At 52.6% G+C, this 19,754-nt stretch overlaps 6 protein-coding genes across 6 annotated transcripts; 4 read left to right on the plus strand and 2 right to left on the minus strand.

The window, feature by feature from the left end:
* Nucleotides 1–38: 38 nt before the first annotated feature.
* Nucleotides 39–7,809, plus strand: V8C40DRAFT_242112 (CCR4-NOT core subunit CDC39). Its single transcript, XM_083215155.1, has 4 exons — nt 39–767; nt 828–1,152; nt 1,254–7,195; nt 7,257–7,809. The coding sequence occupies exons 1-4, from the start codon at nt 516–518 to the stop codon at nt 7,293–7,295; spliced, it is 6,558 nt and encodes a 2,185-aa protein (XP_083074003.1). The 5' UTR covers nt 39–515; the 3' UTR covers nt 7,296–7,809.
* On the minus strand, nt 7,200–8,810 carry V8C40DRAFT_198941 (PhzF family phenazine biosynthesis protein). The gene has a single exon (XM_083211956.1). The coding sequence runs from the start codon at nt 8,725–8,727 to the stop codon at nt 7,795–7,797; it is 933 nt and encodes a 310-aa protein (XP_083074004.1). The 5' UTR covers nt 8,728–8,810; the 3' UTR covers nt 7,200–7,794.
* Nucleotides 8,811–9,407: 597 nt separating this feature from the next.
* Nucleotides 9,408–11,225, plus strand: V8C40DRAFT_198953 (glycosyltransferase family 69 protein). Its single transcript, XM_083211957.1, has one exon. The coding sequence runs from the start codon at nt 9,512–9,514 to the stop codon at nt 11,180–11,182; it is 1,671 nt and encodes a 556-aa protein (XP_083074005.1). The 5' UTR covers nt 9,408–9,511; the 3' UTR covers nt 11,183–11,225.
* A 1,659-nt stretch (nt 11,226–12,884) lies between these two features.
* On the plus strand, nt 12,885–14,827 carry V8C40DRAFT_242118 (uncharacterized protein). The gene is made up of 2 exons (XM_083215156.1): nt 12,885–13,715; nt 13,774–14,827. Exons 1-2 carry the CDS (start codon nt 13,285–13,287, stop codon nt 14,504–14,506), a joined length of 1,164 nt encoding a protein of 387 aa, XP_083074006.1. The 5' UTR covers nt 12,885–13,284; the 3' UTR covers nt 14,507–14,827.
* Nucleotides 14,548–16,344, minus strand: V8C40DRAFT_242120 (S-adenosyl-L-methionine-dependent methyltransferase). The gene is made up of 2 exons (XM_083215157.1): nt 16,069–16,344; nt 14,548–15,993 (listed from the first exon to the last, which is right to left on the minus strand). The coding sequence occupies exons 1-2, from the start codon at nt 16,224–16,226 to the stop codon at nt 14,958–14,960; spliced, it is 1,194 nt and encodes a 397-aa protein (XP_083074007.1). The 5' UTR covers nt 16,227–16,344; the 3' UTR covers nt 14,548–14,957.
* Nucleotides 16,345–16,488: 144 nt separating this feature from the next.
* On the plus strand, nt 16,489–18,492 carry V8C40DRAFT_242122 (YigZ family protein). The gene is made up of 2 exons (XM_083215158.1): nt 16,489–16,733; nt 16,794–18,492. The coding sequence occupies exons 1-2, from the start codon at nt 16,621–16,623 to the stop codon at nt 18,184–18,186; spliced, it is 1,506 nt and encodes a 501-aa protein (XP_083074008.1). The 5' UTR covers nt 16,489–16,620; the 3' UTR covers nt 18,187–18,492.
* Nucleotides 18,493–19,754: the final 1,262 nt, after the last annotated feature.

Below are 19,754 nucleotides of genomic sequence, written 5' to 3' on the forward strand. Positions count from 1 at the left end.
CCAACGCGGGCTGCCACCCTGTCAAGACAAGGCGAATCCGATTCTTTCTACGGTACGCCGGAGCCTCTCTTACTCCATCTTGCAGCATCCAACGAGACTCCAGACGCTCAATCTCATCTCGCCGCCCTTGTCCCTTGTTCGCCCAGCTGTTCGGCCGCTGCCAGACCGCTACCCTCCGCCTCCCCAAAACCCTAATTCCTTGCACCTGGCAATCCGGCATTTGGCCCAGCACGACTCCCGAGCATCTTTCACGTGAACCCACTTGTGGTCGTTCGTCCCGCACCAAGAAGCTTCGCCCGGTTCTCGCCCACCAAAGCTTCGGCTCGAAAGCTGCATCTCGTCACCATAATCGACCGCTCCTTGTCCCAACGCCTCAGCCCCCCGCCCATGTAGGAAAGCCTCTCAGTACTTTTCGCTGATAATCGTCAATTTCCCCTCCTCACATCCGCAGCCCTGCCTTTGGCCCTTTGGCAGACGCCACAGTATTCCATCTCGACCGCCGCATATAACCCTCCATGGTCCCTCCACAAAGAGCGGGATCATTCTCACCAAATCCTGCGCAGACTCTTCAAACTGGCAGTAATCATTCACCTCATCCATCGCACACTGGTATCCTCAGTGCTGGCGCAAGCCCCAGCACAAGCAGTCCAACGGGGGCCAACTCCCTGACGAAAATTGTCGTCGCCCAAGTCTATCTCTTGCTCAGTACCATCAAGGAAGATAAAGATCGCGCCAAGTGGGAGCTGCAAGTCGAGCAATTAAGAAAGGTGAGTCCCGGCATCGGCTCTACACTCTGGCAGGATTTTAACCCTCGTGGCCGATGATAGCTTATCGATGAACACGGTATGGAGGTCTTTTCCAAATACTTCACCCGGTTGGTGGCCGGCAACGCACCCCAGATCTTCCCTGGTCTCAACAGGCAGGTCGCCAACCCAGGCAACTACCACATTCTCGTCGGTGAGATGCGCAAGATTGCACACAATGTCGACCAAGCAACAAAAATAGCAGAGTCCGTCGAAAGCGGCACGGAAGACATATTCCGCGAATTCGACTTGTCAACGTTTATGGAGCACTTCAAGCTCGATGCCTTGGAAAAGACCTTGTTAGCTTTGGCATTTAAGCTCGGATCTCGGCCTGATTTAAAGACTAAAGGTACGGCAGTAATCTGCAATGCCATGTTATGCTGCTTCTGTTTTTTAAGTCTTTTTTCCCCATTGCTTGATCTATTCGGCTGACCCTTATTCTCAACACAGCGGACGCTATCCTGTCGACTAATTTCCCCACCTTCATGGACATCATCTCTCGGCCAGAGATTGAAGCCCACGCTGACCTATCGCCCGCCTTTGTTTCGCTCATCATCGACAGGTTTTTGCAATACTATCCGCCGAGTTTCAACGCAGCCTCCCGCCGAGACCTTCAAAATTCCGTTGCCAAGCGCTACTTGTCTGTGGACCAAGCGCCCCCGTCTGAAGTTCTGGCGGCCCTCGATATCAGCAGAGTTCTAGCCGATCGGCCCGCAAATTCCCTGGCTCGCTACATCCAAAAAATTGGACCGGAATTTACAAAGGATGAGGAATTGTGTTCCTCCTTCTTACGAGGCCGTCCCAACAACATCCAGCTCACCCCCGAGCAAGTCTCTGCCGCACTCACATACACCACCATCAGCCAAAATCCGCCTCATGATCCTATCATCCTCGTCAATGCCCTCCTACGCCACGTTCCCAAACCTTTTGTGTGGGAAGAAGTCGTTCTCTCTTTCGATCAGCCGTCGGCACGCATCTCATCTGCTCAATTTTTGCGGCTTTACAAAGCTCTTTTGCCCATTGCCGAGGACCCAGCAAATAAACTCGACATCCAGCGGTTGTGGGGTGGCTCTTGGAGCGAGCCTGAGGCACAGCTGTCTTTTGTTAGCGCCTACGCTTCCTTGGGGCCCGACCAACTTGACGCAACTACAATCCCCCACCTCCAGCGAAGCATTACAATTGAAGATTACGCAAACTCCGCACCCAACGTCCAAGAACGTGCCGCCGCCGTCGTCAAACACCCTCTTGTATCCGTGGCGGCGCTGTCAGCAATCTTCAACGTTGCTCTAAATTCCGTCCACGCTTCCCAGAGTGTCGAGGCAAAACGATTATTCCAAGAAGTTGTCGTTCCTAACCTTGACATTTTCCTCGTGTCCGCTTTTGAAGTTCCCAGACAATCCTGGGCTGCCATGGCGATTGACACCCTGAACTCTCTTTTCGAAACCTTTTTGTACAAGCGCTCGCCGGAGTATGACTTCGTGCTCGATAGCCTTTGGAAGAAAGACAAGGACTGGGTGATTCAACGGCTTATTGATGCGCATGCGGTTAAGCCTGTTGACCTTCCTCTCATCTTCGACCATGCCGCCAAGCACAACTGGTTGGAAGAGCTGGTTTATCTTCCAAATGGCTTTGGAATCGATCTCGCCGCCTTTGCCCACGCAGAGGGCTACTTGGACTTGTCGAAATGGGCGCAATACAATGCCGATCGGAGTAACGAGATTGCGCGAACCTTGTTGCAATTTCTCATGATCAAGGCCAATCTGGAGATTCAGTTCCAGAGACCACCAGATGGCCAACCGCCTGTGAAAACAAGTACCAGTCTTCAGGTGCGGACTGTTTCGGCGTTGTTGCAGATTCTCGAGGATTTCCTGCCTAAGGCGCCGGTTCTCGATCTCATTCTCGTCCAGCGCCACTGCATCACTGCGTACCCTCGATTGATCAACTACGGAGAAGGGTATGATGATATCATCGATGCAAATGGCAAGGATGGAAATGCTCTGCCGCAGGCAGCCAATAGCAAGATGGAGGAGCATTATAAAAAGATGTACGGTGACGAGATACAGGTTCGCACGATTGTTGAGATCCTAGACCGCTACAAGCATTCGCGGGATCAGCTCGATCAAGACGTATTTTCCTGCATGATTCACGGTCTTTTTGATGAGTACAACCATTATGTGGACTATCCCCTCGAAGCCCTTGCCACGACCGCCGTTCTTTTCGGAGGCATCATTTCCCACAAACTGATTTCCGATCTGCCCCTTAAGATAGGTCTTGGAATGATTTTGGAGGCAGTGAGGGATCATTCGCCCGATGATGCCATGTTCAAGTTTGGTCTCCAGGCGCTGATGCAGCTTTTGGTACGTCTCAGGGAATGGCCAGGATTTTGCAAACAGCTACTGCAAATCCCCGGCCTTCAGGGAACAGAAGCATTCAAGAAGGCGGAGGAGATTGTTCGAGATCACGAAGAGGAGCTTGCACGCGCTCGTAACGGATCAGGCACGCCGCACGGAGCGGGATTTCCTAACGATTCCTTTGCGAATGCAAATGGTGATGAGCAGGCAAGCATTGACCGCCCTGCCCCTGCATTCACAGCCATCAGTGTCGACCCCCCTTCTCAAGAAGTCGAGTTCGAAGATCCAGATGATGAGACGCAAGGCAAGATCCAGTTTGTCCTAAACAACATCACTGAAAACACGATACAAGCCATGTGCGTTGAGCTTCGCGACATGCTCGAACGAAGATACCAGCAGTGGTTCGCCAGCCATCTCGTCGAGGAACGCGCCAAGATGCAGCCAAACTACCATCATGTGTATCTGGAGCTTGTGAAACTGTTTGAAGACAAAATCCTCTGGGCCGAAGTTCTCCGCGAGACGTTTATCAGTGTGTCTAGGATGCTCAATTCTGAGGCGACTCTACAAAACTCCACAGAGAGATCACATCTTAAAAACCTTGGAGGGTGGCTTGGTCTTCTAACCCTTGCTCGAGATTATCCGATCAAGCACAGAAACATTGCGTTCAAACAGCTGCTTATTGAGGCACATGATACCAAGCGGCTGATTGTTGTCATTCCTTTCGTTTGCAAGGTCCTGACCCAAAGCGCAACCTCGGCAGTTTTCAAACCTCCCAACCCCTGGCTCATGGACATTATCCATCTGTTGATAGAGCTATATCATCACGCAGAGCTGAAGCTCAATCTTAAGTTCGAAATCGAGGTGTTGTGCAAGGGTTTGAACCTTGATCACAAGAGCATCGAACCCTCTGGAGAAATTCTCAATCGACCCATCTTAGAGGAGGCAGACGTGCTTGTCCAGGAGCAACTCGAAGCCTTTGAGAGTCTGTCATTGAATGGAATTGGGTCGGCAGTTGGGCCCGGGCTATCCCCTCAGGTTCCAACTATCCCAGACCTCGGGCCGCTTATCACCATCCCTCCCACCAATGAGATGGTAGTCAGCACCAGCAGACTTCACGAGATTGTTCGGACGGCTCTCACCCGTGCCCTTCAGGATATTATACAACCAGTCGTCGATAGATCCGTCACTATTGCTGCTATATCAACCCAGCAGATGATTCGGAAAGATTTCATTGCCGAACCGGATGAAAACCGCGTTCGAACATCTGCTATTAACATGGTAAAGGCCACTGCCGGCAGCCTGGCTCTTGTCACGTCCAAGGAGCCTCTACGAGCAAACTTGACCAACTATATGAGGAGTCTTGCTAACGACCTGCCTTCGGGTCTTCCTGAGGGTACCATCATCATGTGTGTCAACTCAAATCTCGACTTGGCCTGCAGCATCATTGAAAAGCAGGCTGAGGAGCGAGCTGTGCCGGAGATTGAGGAGATGCTGGAAAACGATATGGAGCACAGGAGACGTCATCGTCTTCAGCAGCCAAACGAGCCGTATCACCCGACAGGAATCAACCGATGGGCTATGACGATTCCAAGCCCTTACAAGATACAGCCAAGACCCGGTGGTCTCAATGCTGAACAGATGGCCATCTACGAAGATTTTGCCAGGCAACCTCGCACCACTTCTTCCACGGTGGCATCCCACGCACCATCTGCCTCAGAGGCCACCAGGTCGTTGGCAAACGAAGTTTTGCAGGAGACATATAGTGGCATGCCTAACATACCTACCCCCGCAGAGACGCCTTCGATCCAACAGCTTGGCGCACAACTACAGCCCTACGCTCCAGTTCATAACCTCGCCGCTGCCAACGCAATGGGCAACGGGCGAGCTGCTGGCTTTCAAATGGATGTTCGCGGTTTAGCAGAGCGGGTCAACAAGCTGTTACAGGAATTATTGCGCGTAGCTGGAGAGGCTCGAGAGGATCATTTTGTGGGCTTGCCTAGGCCGCACCCCGTCCTCGACGTCGTTGATGCCCTTGTGCAGCTCATCATTAAGACGTCTCAAAACTCGGAAGAGTTTGCCATCTATGCCGCCGAGCAGATCAGTTCACTCATCTTCCAACAGGTTGAGGACAACCTAACGCTTGAGAGTCTTGTTCACGTGCTAGAGACTCTTCGAAAGATTTCTGGCCCAGCGCTAAACAGCCGAGTCCGCTCTTTGTTCGCCCAGCAGCCTGGACCCAATTTCCTAAGCCTGCCTCTGCTTGCAGCACTGATCCGAACTGATCTCCTCGACTGGCGAAACATTGATCTCGCAATGTCCAAGGTCTTGGAAGCTCGCAAGGACAATTCGCTGGAGTTCCTCGAGCACATGCTCGACCTTACCATTCTCAACCACCGACCGATTGCTCTGTATGCCGATTTTATCCGCACACTCGAGGCGGCATGGACCTGGATCTGCGAAGAGCCAAGCTCGGCTACTGGCCAGCGGTTAAAGAACAAGTTGATGGGCTCGGTTCCTTCTCAGCCACCGCAAGGCCTTTCTAGCCTGGAGGAACAGGCAGTTCAGCAAGATCAGCTGGAATACGTCTTTGAGGAGTGGGTGCACCTGTGTAACAATCACAACGCCTCCGGCAAGGCTACGGCGATCTTCATCCAGCAGCTGCACGCGAGGCAGGTTATTCGCAACCGCGACGACTTCTTCTTCTTCGTGCGCATCGGTATCGACCTTTCGGTCGAGCGTTATGAACACATTCTACACACAGGGGCTATCGGCGATGCTTACATGGCGATCGATGCTCTGGCCAAATTCATCGGCTCTTTTGCCAGCATGAATACTGAAACGCCGGTATCACGCGCAGCCTTTTTGGACTCAGTCTTGGTCCTCGTGTCCTTGGTATTGAACCACCACCATACCAAGCGAGGAGAACACCTTAACCAAAGGGTCTTCTTCCGCATCTACTCGATGCTCTTCCATGAGATATATTCCATCTGCGAAGATCTGCCGGATGACGACCGCCGCGACGTGATGCTGAGACTGGCTTCCAGACTGGAGACCATTGGCCCGCAAACTCTTCCTGGATTTGTGTTTGGCTGGCTGCTGCTTGTCCAGCATCGAGCCTTTATGCCCGTGTTACTGCAGCTAGCAGACAATGCAGGATGGAAGGCCTTTGCCGACTTAGTCTGCCAGCTGCTCGGTTGCGTGAGCGAGCAGCTCAAGGCATTCAATGTTACCGACGCTGGCAAAGACCTGTCCAGGGGAACCGTGAAGTTGTTTGTCATTTTGCACCACGATTTCCCAGACTTTTTGGCCGCCAATCACGTCAGATTCTGCGCCAGCATCCCAACGCATTGCATCCAGCTGATCAACACAGTCCTGACGGCTACCCCGCAGCAAAACTACGGAAAGCCCCTTGATAACCTCAAAGGCGATCGGGTAGACGAGCTGAGGACATACCCGGGCCTCGTAGATGATGCTGTTGCAATCCTGACGGAGGCTGGGCTCTTGACCATGCTGGACCAAGTCTTCCAGAACGGCCCAGCAGAGGAGGCAGTGGCACAGATTGCACACACAATCACTTCGAACACGCCGACCGAGACCACATTTGGACATGTGGCCATTGCGGCGAATGCTCAGATCATTGGCGCAGTTGTGATATATGCCGCCCATCATGCTACTGAGCAGTCGCCACCGGTTACCAGCTCGCCCATTTCAGGAAGCGAACCAGAGGTTGCTCTGCTGTCTCTGCTGGTACACGAACTGCCTCCGGAGGCCAGATATTATCTGATCGCCAGCATGGTGAATCAGCTGAGATTCCCCAATCCCCACACCGAATTCTTCAGTCAGCTCATCCAGTACATCTTTGGAAAGGACATGAACGACCCTGAAGAGTCGGACATTCGACAGGAGATTACCCGAATCCTCTTAGAGCGACTGGTGGGCTTCTGGCCCCAGCCCTGGGGACTTATCTACACAGTCGTGGAACTGTGCAAAAACGAGAAGAACATGTTCTTCGATCTCCCCTTTATTAGATCGACACCAGAGGTATGTTTGCTATCCCAAAGTTGACACAACAGCAGAAGAGAACTAACCAATATTGAATTAGGTTGCCGAACGATTCGCCTCAGTTATTCAACGGGTATAGGTTACATCGGCAGGGGTAATGGGGATTCGCTACGAAGCCACGAAGCTACGGTGGGAGCCGAGCATGAACCTAATCGCATAAGTTTGGTGTGTCGGAGCAAGGGGAACGCTTATTGATTTTGTTTTTTCTTTTCTTTTCTTTTTTCATATTTACACTTGTCCTTTTTTGTGTTTCTTGGGAATTAGACGGAAAGGGAAAACTAGTGATTGTCAAAGAAAAGTTCGGATTCAGTTTTCCTCGGCTAGGCACAGAAGGGAGCGAGGACCCGAGCGGACGGCATAAATGTAATACCTTGTATTGATGTACGATAAATAGCTTTACGATGCGGGGTGGAGAGACTATCACGGCGCATATGGGAGCATTCGAGGTTCATGACCTCTTCGGATAACATTGGGATTAGGATGACAATCATGAAGGACATTTCAGAGGCGATAAGATGATGGACAATGCGAAATGAATGGTTCTCAAACAAGGTATTTTGATGATTTTAACAGTGACTCTATTCAATTTGAACATGTCCACGCATGACTTGAACTGCTGGCCCGCCAAGGATGACTGTGTCGAGGGCGCCGTCCTTAAGGTTAACATCGACCTGGATGCGGCTCTCCTTGCCCATCTCGACGCCCTGGGTGAAGTCGTAACGTCTTGTGGGCGTTGTCTGCTTGTCACCGCCTTGAGTGCTAAGATAGGCGGCCAGACAGCTCGAGGCGGAGCCGGTGGCGGGATCTTCGAAGCCCTCGGCCATCATGCGCGTGCGCAGCTGAACGACGGGGACGCCATCGGCAGTGGAGGAGCCAGTGCGGACGTAGTAGAAGCGGCCGATGAAGCCGTTTTGCCAGTCCTGGTCGAGGAAGCCCTCGGCGTTGAACTTGCGGCCACCGGCGGTGACCTCGGCGAGCAGCTCAAGAGACGGCAGCTCGACGAGGGCGAAGCTGACGCCCTTGACGAGGCTGAAGATGGGGGCGGCGAGCTCTAGCTTGCGGATCTCGTCATTGGCCTGCAGCAGGGCGGCGGTGATGCCGGCGTAGGAGGAGAGCGTTGCGGCGTGTAAGTGAACGTTGTGCGGGACGGTTGCCGTGGCAGAATCCTCGCTGGTGCGGGTGACGGCGATGCGGCCGGCCTTTGTGACGAGCTCGGTGACCGGGTGGGGGGAGCCCCGGAGGAGGGAGACGGCGGCGCCGATGGTGGGGTGGCCGGCGAAGGGGATCTCGTCGGTGGTGAGGAAGATGTCGATCTGGCGGGAGTGGTTTGTCTCGGGGTCGGCGACGTCGTGGATGAAGACGGTCTCGGAGAGGTTGAACTCGCGGGCGACGATTTGCTTTTGTTCCTGGGTGGGCTTGGGGGTGTTGGCGGGGATGGTGACGACGGCGAGGGGGTTGCCGCGGAAGCGGGTGCGGGTGAAGACGTCGAGGGTGATGAAGGGGAGCTCCATTGCGGCTGGTTTTGGGGGTCTGAAGATGTAGTGTTATTGGGGGTTAAGTTTGGTGGTAGTGCTTCTTATATAGATTGCTTTCACATGGTGATATATATATATTACTCTATATTACTCCGGACGCGGCCTCTGTATTAGTCGATGCCCAAGGGCGGCCACTAGATGACTCAATGTTGCGGACTCCATCCCGAGTGGATGAACGGAGTACTGCGCGCCCTTCTGGTGATTTCGTCATGTCGTTTTGGACGATGCTTTGATAAGCTATCGGACAGATTGAGTCTAGTTGCTGGCTATTGTCGGCCGAGCTGGTAGCGAGGTGCATCTTGTGAGTCTTGAGTGTTTTACCATCTAGACTTGCTTTGGGAATTATATTCCGACGAGTAAGTTCTAGAGAAGTATAGCATGGTGGATTCTAGTGAAAGGGAGGTATGTACGGTAGATGCTTGCATTGCGTATTTGGAGTTGATAGCATTAAACAGCAATCTTGAAGAGTCATCTCGAGATAAACTAGATTCACACCTATCCAAATTCCTAGAATTACTGGCATAGGCATCATTGAGTTTAATCAATTCCATGTTAATTGTATCGCGTTGCAGGGTAGCTTCACAGCTTCAAACCCCTCTCCAACGACGGAGTAGCACTGCACTACGCCGCTATTAGTCTATATTAAGGCGTCTACTAAGGTACCAGAGCTACCCCGAGCTACTCCGAACCAGCATCTGCACACATCATGTAATCTCCGTCTCCACCCCTCTTCGACCTCTCCCACAGCTTCAAATCCGCAATGACAGATTCCATCATCAGCCTCGACTCCCACCACAACCGCAATCGCAGCCACGACAAAGACAAAGACGACGACGACAGCAGCCACGACAAGGCCCGTGACGACCAATATGGCCACTCCAGCCACCGTCTCACCAGCCACGGCCTGACCGCCCACAGCCGCATCTCGGCCCTCATCCGCCACGCAAGAAGCTACCATCGTATCTACCTTGTGCTGCTTCCCACGATCTACTTTCGTCTCTCCCCCATCATCTTCACACACAATTCCGGGCCGCTCAGCGTCTACCTCGCCATCGTCCTCGTCTACATACCTGCCAGGGTGATACTCGCGGCCTGGCAGCACTTTTCACCGTCCTACGCAGCTGGGGGGCGCAAGAGGAGGAGCAGCTTCCTGCTACCGTCCAATGGGTCGTCTTCTTCGTCGCGGAGGGCCAACGGGGCCGGGGCAGGGCGAGGGATGCTTAAACCACTGATTTGGCTGTGCGGCGCACTCTTTAGCTTATGGGCTTACACGAAAGGCATCGCATCGCCTTTCCCAACTGCATCGTCCATTGTGGCCGCTTCGCCGACACTACAAGCACACCGGGCCCAAAATGCGAGCTACTTCATCGCCGCCTCCTTCTGGAACAACGATGAGATACTGGACTCGTGGACATCGCAGACGCTCGAGCTCATCGACACGCTGGGCCGCGCCAACGTATACATATCCTTGACGGAGAATGATAGCGAAGATAATACTGCCAGCAAGCTGCTGCACTTTGGCCGCGAGCTCACCAAGCGCAAGGTCGCGCACAGCGTCAACATCACCACCGACCTGCGCGGAGATCCGCCCGAAAACCCCTGGCACAGCATCAGGCACAGGATGGGATACATGGCAAACCTCCGCAACGGCGCTCTGGAGCCTCTCGGCCAGCTCAACAGGCGGTTTGAAAACGTGATTATGCTAAACGACGTTGTGTATCATCACACCGACGTCCTGAAGCTGCTGGCGGCCGTGGGAGGAGATGATGTCAATGGTCCACATGCCGAGTCCTCCTTGTCGCACACAACGACCAAGCCAGGAAAGAGACGGATGGCTTGCAGCATTGACATGGACGGCGCAACGTTGTACGACACGTGGGTGCTCCGCGATCGCTGTGGAAGAACTACTAGCGGCTTCTGGCCCTTCTTCACATCAGAGGGAGACAGGAGGTCCGTACGCGAGGGGCGCGTGCTCGAGGTCGGCACCTGCTGGAACGGCATCGTGGTTCTCGATGGAGACATGCTGCTCGACCCGCCTCTGCGCAGCAAGAACGCAGACTGGGACGCGGACACGCTTCGCTTCCAGCAACCCCCAGAGTGCATCATATCCGAGTGCACACTGCTGCCGTTGAGCATTACCAACACCACAGGCGGCGCCCCAGTGGTCATGGATCCCTCCGTTATAGTGGGATACACCGTCAAGTGGTGGAGGTACTACGCCGTCTGGCTACGTTTGCCCATTGTACAGCTGTGGATGAAGGTGTTTGAGGAGGGATACTGGAAACTCTGGTGGACATTAGGGATGGGCAGCGGCCTAAGATGGAACGGCCTGGATGGCGGCAAGGAAAAGAACGAGTGCGTCGTCACAGGGTGGCCCGTCTGCGACAAAGACGAGTACGCCGTCAAGGGAAGGATGAGATTTGGCAACTGAGACATCTGCAGACCGTTGATTGTCACGACTTGTACGATTAGGCTTGTGGGACCCGGTGAGACACTTATCGCGATGCATGTCTCGCTCAACATGCGAGGACAAGTCGTACCACAACGAGACAGAGGTCTTGCAGGTACAGGCAGTGGCCAATGCAAGCCGCCAGCGTCCGTCTCCCTTGTTCCGAGCCATTGGCCCAATTGCAGCGGCAGCACAGCAACACATGACGCGGGAATTGGATAGCTCTGCAGCTCTGCAGGTCAACGGGCATCAATCTGCAGGTTGCGGCCACTGTAAGCAGCAAAGATGGTACTAATGGAAAGCCATTGACCGTACAAAAAGGTGCCCAAGCTCTGCCCAAGGTAGGCGGTGTAATAGATCAGGTGACCGACTACTGTACGGCTCTGTTTTTGTTTACTTTTTGCTTTGGACTAGCAAGCAGCTTGCATCAAACTCGGCCTTTACTTAGATTCTCAACGCTCTTGCAGGACGCGCTGCAGGACCTAGTGCTTCAATGCCTGCAGAATGTCATCAGCGGTAAGGCCTCATTTCGGCAAGCCTGGGATCCAGCGCGTCGAGTCTCCATACAGTAATCGAACGTCCTCTCCACCTCTCACACGACTTACACCTGAAGACCGACTCGAACGCTCTTTTTTTTTTTTCGCCGCTGCGTCTTTGATCGCTTAGGGCGCTTTTGCTGCCCCACCAAAAGGACCCTTGAGAGGGACCCCCATGCCTCAATCGCAGGGGGAGCGTAGCAAAAAATCGACAGCAGGGAATCGGATGTATGCACGTATGAGCAGTACAGATATGGAGTATTACTCCGTACTCCGTGATTGCTCTGGGGTTGTCTCAGCACATGCCAGACCCTGGAACACATTGAGTGGTATTTGATCAATTTTTTTTTCCTTTCCCCTCAGTGTGCGCTCGCCCACACCCCCTTGCATGCACACACGCACAAAAAAAATAATTTATTTACGTCGACTTTGATCATCGTCAATTGCCTCTTTTGCAACGCCTCCAGCCTATGAGCGAATATACTCTCAGATCGCCTCGGCCATGACGTCCACTACTTCCAATACCGAATCTCCGTTTTATTCGCGTGCTCTTGGTTCTAGAAGCAGTCCGGCCACGATGCCAACTTGGACCGTCTCCATCGTTTTATGTGGTCCCCCGTACCCTGAAAAAAAAAAGTGCAGCTTTTTTTTTTTTTTATCTCATCGGGCAGGGGTGTCCCCGTCGGTGTTAGTGGTGGCAGTGGCCAAGCAAAGGCAAAGTCAAAGGCGAAAAAAAGAAAAAGAAAATCCAAAAATATTCCCCACTATCTCTTTATAGTGCCTGAGAGTGCCGAGCTGCGGACCAACCACAGAGTGGCCATTGTTGCAGTCTCTGGCAGGCGCCTCCCCACCAGCTCTTCGAACCAAAAACCCCACTGCAAGTACCTACAAACAGAAGTCGCTCTTGCCGCTTTCGTGCCAGGCGCCTCAGAGGCTTGGACGTCCCTCTGCGGTGGGTCGTGCTTGCCTCAAAGCCGTGGCTGCACTGCAACAGCGAGTGGTCTGTGCGGGCACTGACGTTTAGCGCGCTCCACTTCGGCAGCCGTGACGGGGGGCTCTGGCCAATAGGATCCGGGGGGAAAGAAAAAAAGTTCAAGCTCTCGTGCTTGCTGCCTCTTTTTTTTTTCCTGGCCCGCCAACGCCAAAAAAAAAAATCGCCTGAGCTTTTTGGTCCGGCTTCTTTTGCTCGGTGCCATCCCCCCCCCCATCATTCCTTCCCATCCGCTCGTAGACCGCAGACCGCCCCCCCGAGACAATTCTGCCTCTCCCTCGGGATGTTTGGAGACCTTCATACAATCTTCCTAAACACCAGCCCAAAACAAACAAAGTATCGTCATCCCCGTGACTCTGTCGTCTGCTGCCTGTCCTGTGCGAGCCAGCCTGTAGTCGATCCCTTCCATATCCCACTCTTCTCTTTCTCTCTTTCTTCTTTGCCACCGCCATTTACGTCTTGCATTATTACGTCCACCAATCCAATTACACAGTACCTTTACTTTTAATACCCCCAATAATACCAACGCAATTCAACATCGTCACCGTTATACAACCATGCCTTACAACACGCGCCGCAAATCGCTTTCCCTGCCCAGCTTGGGTATACACATCCCCGTCACGCACGCCTCGCGTGCTGCCTCATCGAAGAGTGCGTCTCGCGCCGCTTCATCCTCAGCCTCAGCGACGCCGGCGTCCAGAAGTGCCTCGCGCTCGGAATCTCCAGAAGAACATCCCAACAAGCGCCACAAGAGATCCCATGCCGCAGAGACCATGGCTATTGAGAATACCCCGCCTCCGTCGCCCATCCGAGCCATCAGCGAGGAGATGACGGATGTTGACGCAACAACACACAAGATCGACATTGAGAGCATCAAGGACGACATTGTCGAGGCTGTTGTTGTCCAGCTTCAGGAAACTGGCAACCGCCCCCATCTGATCAAGGAGCTGGCGACTGTCCTTACCCAGTCGCTTACATCTGTACAACAGTAGGTCTTATTCCCTTTGTCCAATTCACTTCCGGCCATGCTGACGTTACCATCATAGATCTGCGAACCCGTGCGCCATTATCTCGTCCCGCCTCGCTTCCTACATGAAGCGGACTTGCTGGTCTGCCTCAGCTCCCTGCCCGCTGGGTAAGGAGCTTGAGACAGTACACCCACGACGCACTTATTATTTCCTCACCACTCAGCCCAGGCAACCGCTCCCCGACTTCAACGCAAGTCTTCAGCAGGCTGCCTCTCTCACCCCTTCAGTCTCTCTTACCGAGGATTCTGGCTCAGAAGACATCGAGGCAAGACGACGGGAGCTGAGCCCTTCTCCCGAGGTGGACCTATCGGCCACCGAGTTCGATAACGCCGATGACGACGTTGCGATGCCCATGACCCCCATCGGATCGTTCTCTTCCCAGCGAAGCAGACTTGTCCTCGGACCCCGTAACAACTCCCCTCCTCTCGAGAAGGATGAGCGCGAGTTTACACAGACTGCAGACGGCCTGCAGAAGCGCAAGCTTAACGCCGAAGTTCCTCAGCCGGAAACTGTTGAGCGTCACAGTGTCGCCACGATGGATTATTATCGGGACGATGCGTGGTTCGCCGACAGCCGTCCCAGCGCGGCCACCATATTTTTAGCTAGCCCCTCCATCAAGCCGAGCATATCCGCTGGTCGGAAAGAAGATGATACCGAAGCTTGGTTAAGATTAAACAAACTATTCGAATGGGGCAAGGGCGCCGAGAGCATCGAGATTGACGAACTCGATTGTTTGCTAGACGCTTGCTGATTTCTTTTTTTTCTTTATTATTATTAATGTTATCATTGGGATGGCGCAAGGAGCAGGAAATACTCAAAAGGGAAAAAGGAGCTGGCGTTGGATGGCTTTGTATTTGTAACATTTGATGTGGACATGTGCGGAGAGACACTCCCCTGTAGATATACTAGATGATTCTGACTATATTTCGGGGATGATGAGATGACAACCAACCAAAAAAGGGGCCACGCCAGGAGCGCTTGTGAAAGAGACGGCTGAAAGATGAAGATGAAAAAAGGTGTACATACAAAAGAGCTTACCACTCATTGATTAAAAGACAGATTCCGCTTATTATTCTGACGCTCGACTGTCGCAAGAAATTGTTGGTGTGTAAATGATGTAGTATTGCATATGGTGAGTTGACAGGCCTGTTCGTTGCTGGCGCATCTCCATTATGCGTGCGAGGCTGTGAGCCATCCAAGCATCATGTCGTCTTGTCCTTGGTTGCCATTTTCAGTTCGACCCAAACGAGGGTTCCCATCTGCGTGATGTTTGGTCGCTCGATTTTAACCACCTCCAGGCCAGGCGTCGCGCTCACTGCGTCCTCGACAATGGCTTCGATGTCCCTGTTCCACCAGCATCCGTACTTTGCAAAGTGCTTTCCAGCATTCTTGTCCAGCAAGCCATTCACCAATCCGTAATAGCCCTTCCCGTGCTCCAGCAAGATGATTCGGCCGGTGCCAGGTCGGACAACAGTAGCGAGGTTGGATAACACGGCGACGGGATCGGAGACGGAGCAGAGGCCGAAGGTCTGGATGATGGTGTCGTATTTGTCGGTATGGGCGGGAGCGGGGAGTGGGTGATGCGCATCCGAGTTGACGAGGCGGACATGGCCATCTAAGAAGGAGAGCTGCCCGCCTGTGTGATCGGCCATGGACGAGGCTTTAACGATGGGCGCAGAGGCGGCCATGGGTGGAACGGACTTGGCGAGCCTCTTTCGGGTCACATCGAGCATGTCAATGGAGATGTCTAGTCCTGTGAAGGATGTGATGCCCTGGGGTATCTTTGGTGGCGGGATGTTGCCGGTCCTGGCAGCCTCGACGGCAGTGCTTAGGGGCTCCCAGTTATAGTACTCCAGGTTTCGGCCGGAGCCCATGGCGAGCTCGAGCACAGTACCCTTTGCGTGGACGGCGAGCTTCTTGCGCAGCTTGGTGATGCCCATCCACCATTCTGGGAGGTTGAGTTCCTTGTCGAACTGCTCGGCATTGTCGCCGCTCAGGGCGGGGGGACGGCCGGTGGGTGTGGCATGTTCACAGGGGGCAGAGGAGGAGCAAGGGGAAGACTTGACTGTTGCGACTGTGGTGCCAAGGATATAGAAGCCTAGGAAGCCGGCGAGAATGGAGGCACCGGTTAGGGGGAGCCAGGCACGGCGCCAGATGTCGAGGAGAGTGTCTGCTTTGGGAGGAGGTGGAGGAGGTGGTGGTGGTGGAGATGAAGAAGAGATATTGGGTTTTTGCGTGCTGTTATAAAGCTTTTTATGTCAGTCAATGTTCATTCAAGATAGAGAAGAATCTAGTGAATAGGGAGAGACAAACGGTTTATATGATTTCGTAACGCGGGACGCCGGAGGAGGAATGGGAGGTTTGGCTGGAGGAGTTTTCACAGCTTGGCGCACGGAAGAGCTTGCAAGGCGGGATTGCAAGGGTGAAAAGCCCACCACGGCCGTGGCAAGGCGGCGTGTTGGAACATTCATCGAGGGAGCATTGTCGAAGGCGTGACTAGACTAGCAATAGTTAAAGAAGAGTTTTTCTGCCTTTTGCCCAAAGGTGGTGAGAATGATATCTATCATGTGGGTTGAGGGCATTGACCCGTTGCAGAAAAGACGCCCGGCGAAAGAAGCAATGCAAATGCAAAAGCAAATACAGTGTGCATGGGGGTCGCAAAGTGGGGCCAACCCTCGCTATCAAGGTGCCGAGATCGCCAAAAACTGTGCGAGATTCGCTACCCTGCACCATCCTGGCTCGGCTCGGCACGTCACGTCATCATTCACGGCTCACGGCTCAGGGGGGGAATGACAAGCAGACAGGCGATGCGCAGTGACTTCGTTTCTGTTTGACAGCTTTGGTTCCTTGTAACGAGTTGCAGCAATGGCGGGCCATGGCGATCTACAGGAGATGCTGCGCATGCTAACGGCGCGCAAAGCATCCATGATGCAAGCAATGGGCTACATCAAGGCGTTACAAGCAAAGAATCTGAAAAGGCGAGACACCGGCCGCCGTGAACGCTGGTGATTAATGGTGACTAACATATGAGACAACAGTATCGAACAGATTGCTGAGTCGCCTTCATCCACTATTGAAGAAGCCCTCGGCGACGTGAAGCTTGCCAAGAGCTTTCACACGGCGTGCAAGTCTCACGGCAAGAAGAGCAACAAGCGGGCAGCCGAGGAGCCCGCGGCAGCCGACAGGAAGAAGCCCAAGCTTGAAATGCACAAACGGGACTTGGACTACAACTCTATGACGCCTGAAGAGCTCGAAGGGTCGTTGACGCTGCCTCTGTGCGAGGACGAGGAGCTCATCAAAGAGACTACGCTGGTGACTAATAGAGCTCCCCTGGTGCTTGCGTTTGCGGTGGAACTGCTACGATTCACGATGCCGGAGCAACCTCCAAGTAGCCGTCTAAGTCTAGCTCAGGCTGTGGTGAGTGCAAACTCGAGATCCAAGGCGATAAGCATTGGCATCGAAAAGGCGCCCGTGGGTGGAGAGACACCAATACCAACCGGCCAGCCCAAGGTTTCAGTTCTTGGACGAGAGATCCCTGTTCTGAAGAGAGGTGGCTATACATGGACTGATGAGAAGCAACAATCTGTGTCGTCTACAGATGCGGCAGGCCCGTCATCGTCAACAGTGGCATCAACGGCGTCTGATAGTATATGGGCGACGAGCAGCAAGCTGACTTCAAAGGGATCCGTTTTCGTAGCGCATGCGGCTCCAATAACGTCGCCATCCATGCGCTCGGGCCTCATGAAGATTTTATTCAACAAGTATCCCGACGTAGAGAAGACGGCGGATCACGTCGCGTGGGCGATACGGACAAGTTTTGGTGGGTCGTCCCTCGTACAGGAAGCCTCGTTTGATGATGGCGAGGCTGGGTGCGGCAAGTTCATGCTCGAGCTCTTGCGCGAATCAAACATCATAAACACAACCGTTGTGCTCGTTCGATGGTACGGCGGAGTTATGCTGGGGCCTGATCGGTGGCGACTAATGCGCGAGTGTCTTAACGATGCCCTTTCAGCTCAGAGGCGGACATCGTCGTTTGCTGGAGAGGCACTCTGGGGACTCGACGCGGAGGACAAGAAGCCAACCATATCTACAATTGGCATGGCCATTCACCGACCCGAGAACGCAAGGAATTATCTCTTACGGAGCTTTGCCTCGGCGGGCGCAGATAGCGGCGGGAGTAAGAAGACCGTTGCGGCGCTGAATGACGAGAAGCAAGAGAATCTGGGGAGGCTATTGGGAGCTCTTCGACTGCTCTTCGCGAGCTGGGCTGGCGTTTTAGGGCGAGCTGAGTTGGACCGAAGAGCGTGGAGCTGGTATGTGGCCGTTCGTCCCGACATAGAGGCGGGGCCGTCTGGATGGGGAGAGAAGGGCGTGCTGAAGTTGTCAAAGATATTGGATTTAAGACGAAAGGAAGCTTTGGAAGCAAAATGATGGGCAACTTAAGGGTTCGGTTTAGCGGGCATGATGGTATTGATGACAGACTACTTGGTATTTAATCTGGTTAATGTATTATATAAGGTATATACTATCAAACAAGTTTTGCTTGTTGCGATCTCGTGGAGATACTCCCGTGCTTAAACATTAGGCAGCCGATGGGGTGCTAGATAGCCAACTTGGGATACTAGCTACCATCTCCCTATACCTTATCTCATCTCGAACTGCTTGAGAGTCTTCTTGAGAGCCTTCCTTAGAGTCTTCTTGAGAGTCTTCTTGAGAGTCTTCTCCAGATCCTCCGACCAGTGCGCGAGATCCTTTCTCTTGTGTCACTCAACCTTGGAGAGTAGATCAAGGATTTCATCTTCGAGATCAAGTCGCTTCTGCAGTTGCAAAATATAGTAGTAAGTGTATTTCTGGCGGATGGGCAATGTTTTACTTACCTGGCGATTAACCGGTGGTGGGATCTCCTCAGGGAGGTTATCGCTCTCTGTATCGTTCTCACACTCGTTCTCGGTCTCATAGATGGGATCTGCACCCAAATCTGGATCGATGTTCTCCTCATCCCCGAACATCTCACCATTTGACGCATCTCGTAGCTGCGCCGGTTCAATTTGCATATTTTGGATGGTCTGGTTGAAATCCAGGAGGCTGTCTGAGATCTGGCATTCGTCTGGAAGCAGGGCATTGTTACGGTCGACTGAATGGCTGGCGTGTCTTGTGACATTGGTAGGATGGGCTTCGTATCTTTTTGGGCGAGTACTATTGCTTAACTGTCTTTCTATGTTGCTTGACTGGGCTTCGAGAGAACGGATTGCTGATTAATCTAGGCTCTAGCAACTGTTATGATGAATGCGTAGATGAAAAAACGTATGAAGTTATCATTGTAAGAACTAGACTAACTAACGTTGTAGGATGTTGCTTGTTTAAGTATGTTCGCTAATAGGGTTTGTCTGTAAACTTTATCTATGTCTGTTCTTTCCAACAGTATCTTCGTAGTACGTCTGTTGTTATTTACATAGACATATCAACGCCACAACAGATATACTTCCGAACATCTTTCTACGTGTGCCATACCGTTCTTTCCAACATTATATGAGATTTATAGCTCTTACAGATGCTTATGTAGCATCAAAATCGGATGTGAAGGGAAGCCGTTTATTTACGACTAAAGACATTTACTCGAGTACCTAGGTAGCAAATATCCCAGTTCTTTCAAGAATCTCCTCCTATTTCTATTTTCTACTTCTATAGATATTTCTCTAGTATTTTCTTTTACAATAGCAACATTTATATAGTATCTACTACTACAGCTATGTATGTAACATCTACTACGATAATTATGTTCGCCTAGGATACATCCCACGATGATGTCACATGTAATTGATATAAGTGGAAGCACTCCTTCAGCACCTAGTCGACCTATTACGTTTCCCCCAAACAATTAAATCAATAACATCTTTTTTTCGCTAACCTTTGAATGATTGCTACCAAGATATTTCGCTACCATCAGTGTTTTATATGCCACTAAACGCAGATCTTATCTACCAACATCTTGGAGGCAT

The sequence above is a fragment of the Trichoderma camerunense genome (assembly GCF_050948025.1).
Source record: "Trichoderma camerunense strain CBS 138272 chromosome Unknown V8C40scaffold_7, whole genome shotgun sequence".
NCBI lineage: Eukaryota > Fungi > Ascomycota > Sordariomycetes > Hypocreales > Hypocreaceae > Trichoderma > Trichoderma camerunense.

Excerpts from the sequence above, each read along its gene's own strand:
- V8C40DRAFT_242122 (XM_083215158.1), top strand. The coding sequence starts at position 16,621 with ATGGCGGGCCATGGCGATCTACAGGAGATGCTGCGCATGCTAACGGCG. Across the intron at positions 16,734-16,793 it reads CAAGCAAAGAATCTGAAAAG|TATCGAACAGATTGCTGAGT; the intron begins GCGAGACACCGG and ends ATGAGACAACAG.
- V8C40DRAFT_242112 (XM_083215155.1), top strand. The coding sequence starts at position 516 with ATGGTCCCTCCACAAAGAGCGGGATCATTCTCACCAAATCCTGCGCAG. Across the intron at positions 1,153-1,253 it reads GCCTGATTTAAAGACTAAAG|CGGACGCTATCCTGTCGACT; the intron begins GTACGGCAGTAA and ends TTCTCAACACAG. Across the intron at positions 7,196-7,256 it reads TTATTAGATCGACACCAGAG|GTTGCCGAACGATTCGCCTC; the intron begins GTATGTTTGCTA and ends ATATTGAATTAG.
- V8C40DRAFT_242118 (XM_083215156.1), top strand. The coding sequence starts at position 13,285 with ATGCCTTACAACACGCGCCGCAAATCGCTTTCCCTGCCCAGCTTGGGT. Across the intron at positions 13,716-13,773 it reads TCGCTTACATCTGTACAACA|ATCTGCGAACCCGTGCGCCA; the intron begins GTAGGTCTTATT and ends TTACCATCATAG.
- V8C40DRAFT_198941 (XM_083211956.1), bottom strand. The coding sequence starts at position 8,727 with ATGGAGCTCCCCTTCATCACCCTCGACGTCTTCACCCGCACCCGCTTC.
- V8C40DRAFT_242120 (XM_083215157.1), bottom strand. The coding sequence starts at position 16,226 with ATGAATGTTCCAACACGCCGCCTTGCCACGGCCGTGGTGGGCTTTTCA. Across the intron at positions 15,994-16,068 it reads GTTACGAAATCATATAAACC|CACGCAAAAACCCAATATCT; the intron begins GTTTGTCTCTCC and ends GCTTTATAACAG.
- V8C40DRAFT_198953 (XM_083211957.1), top strand. The coding sequence starts at position 9,512 with ATGACAGATTCCATCATCAGCCTCGACTCCCACCACAACCGCAATCGC.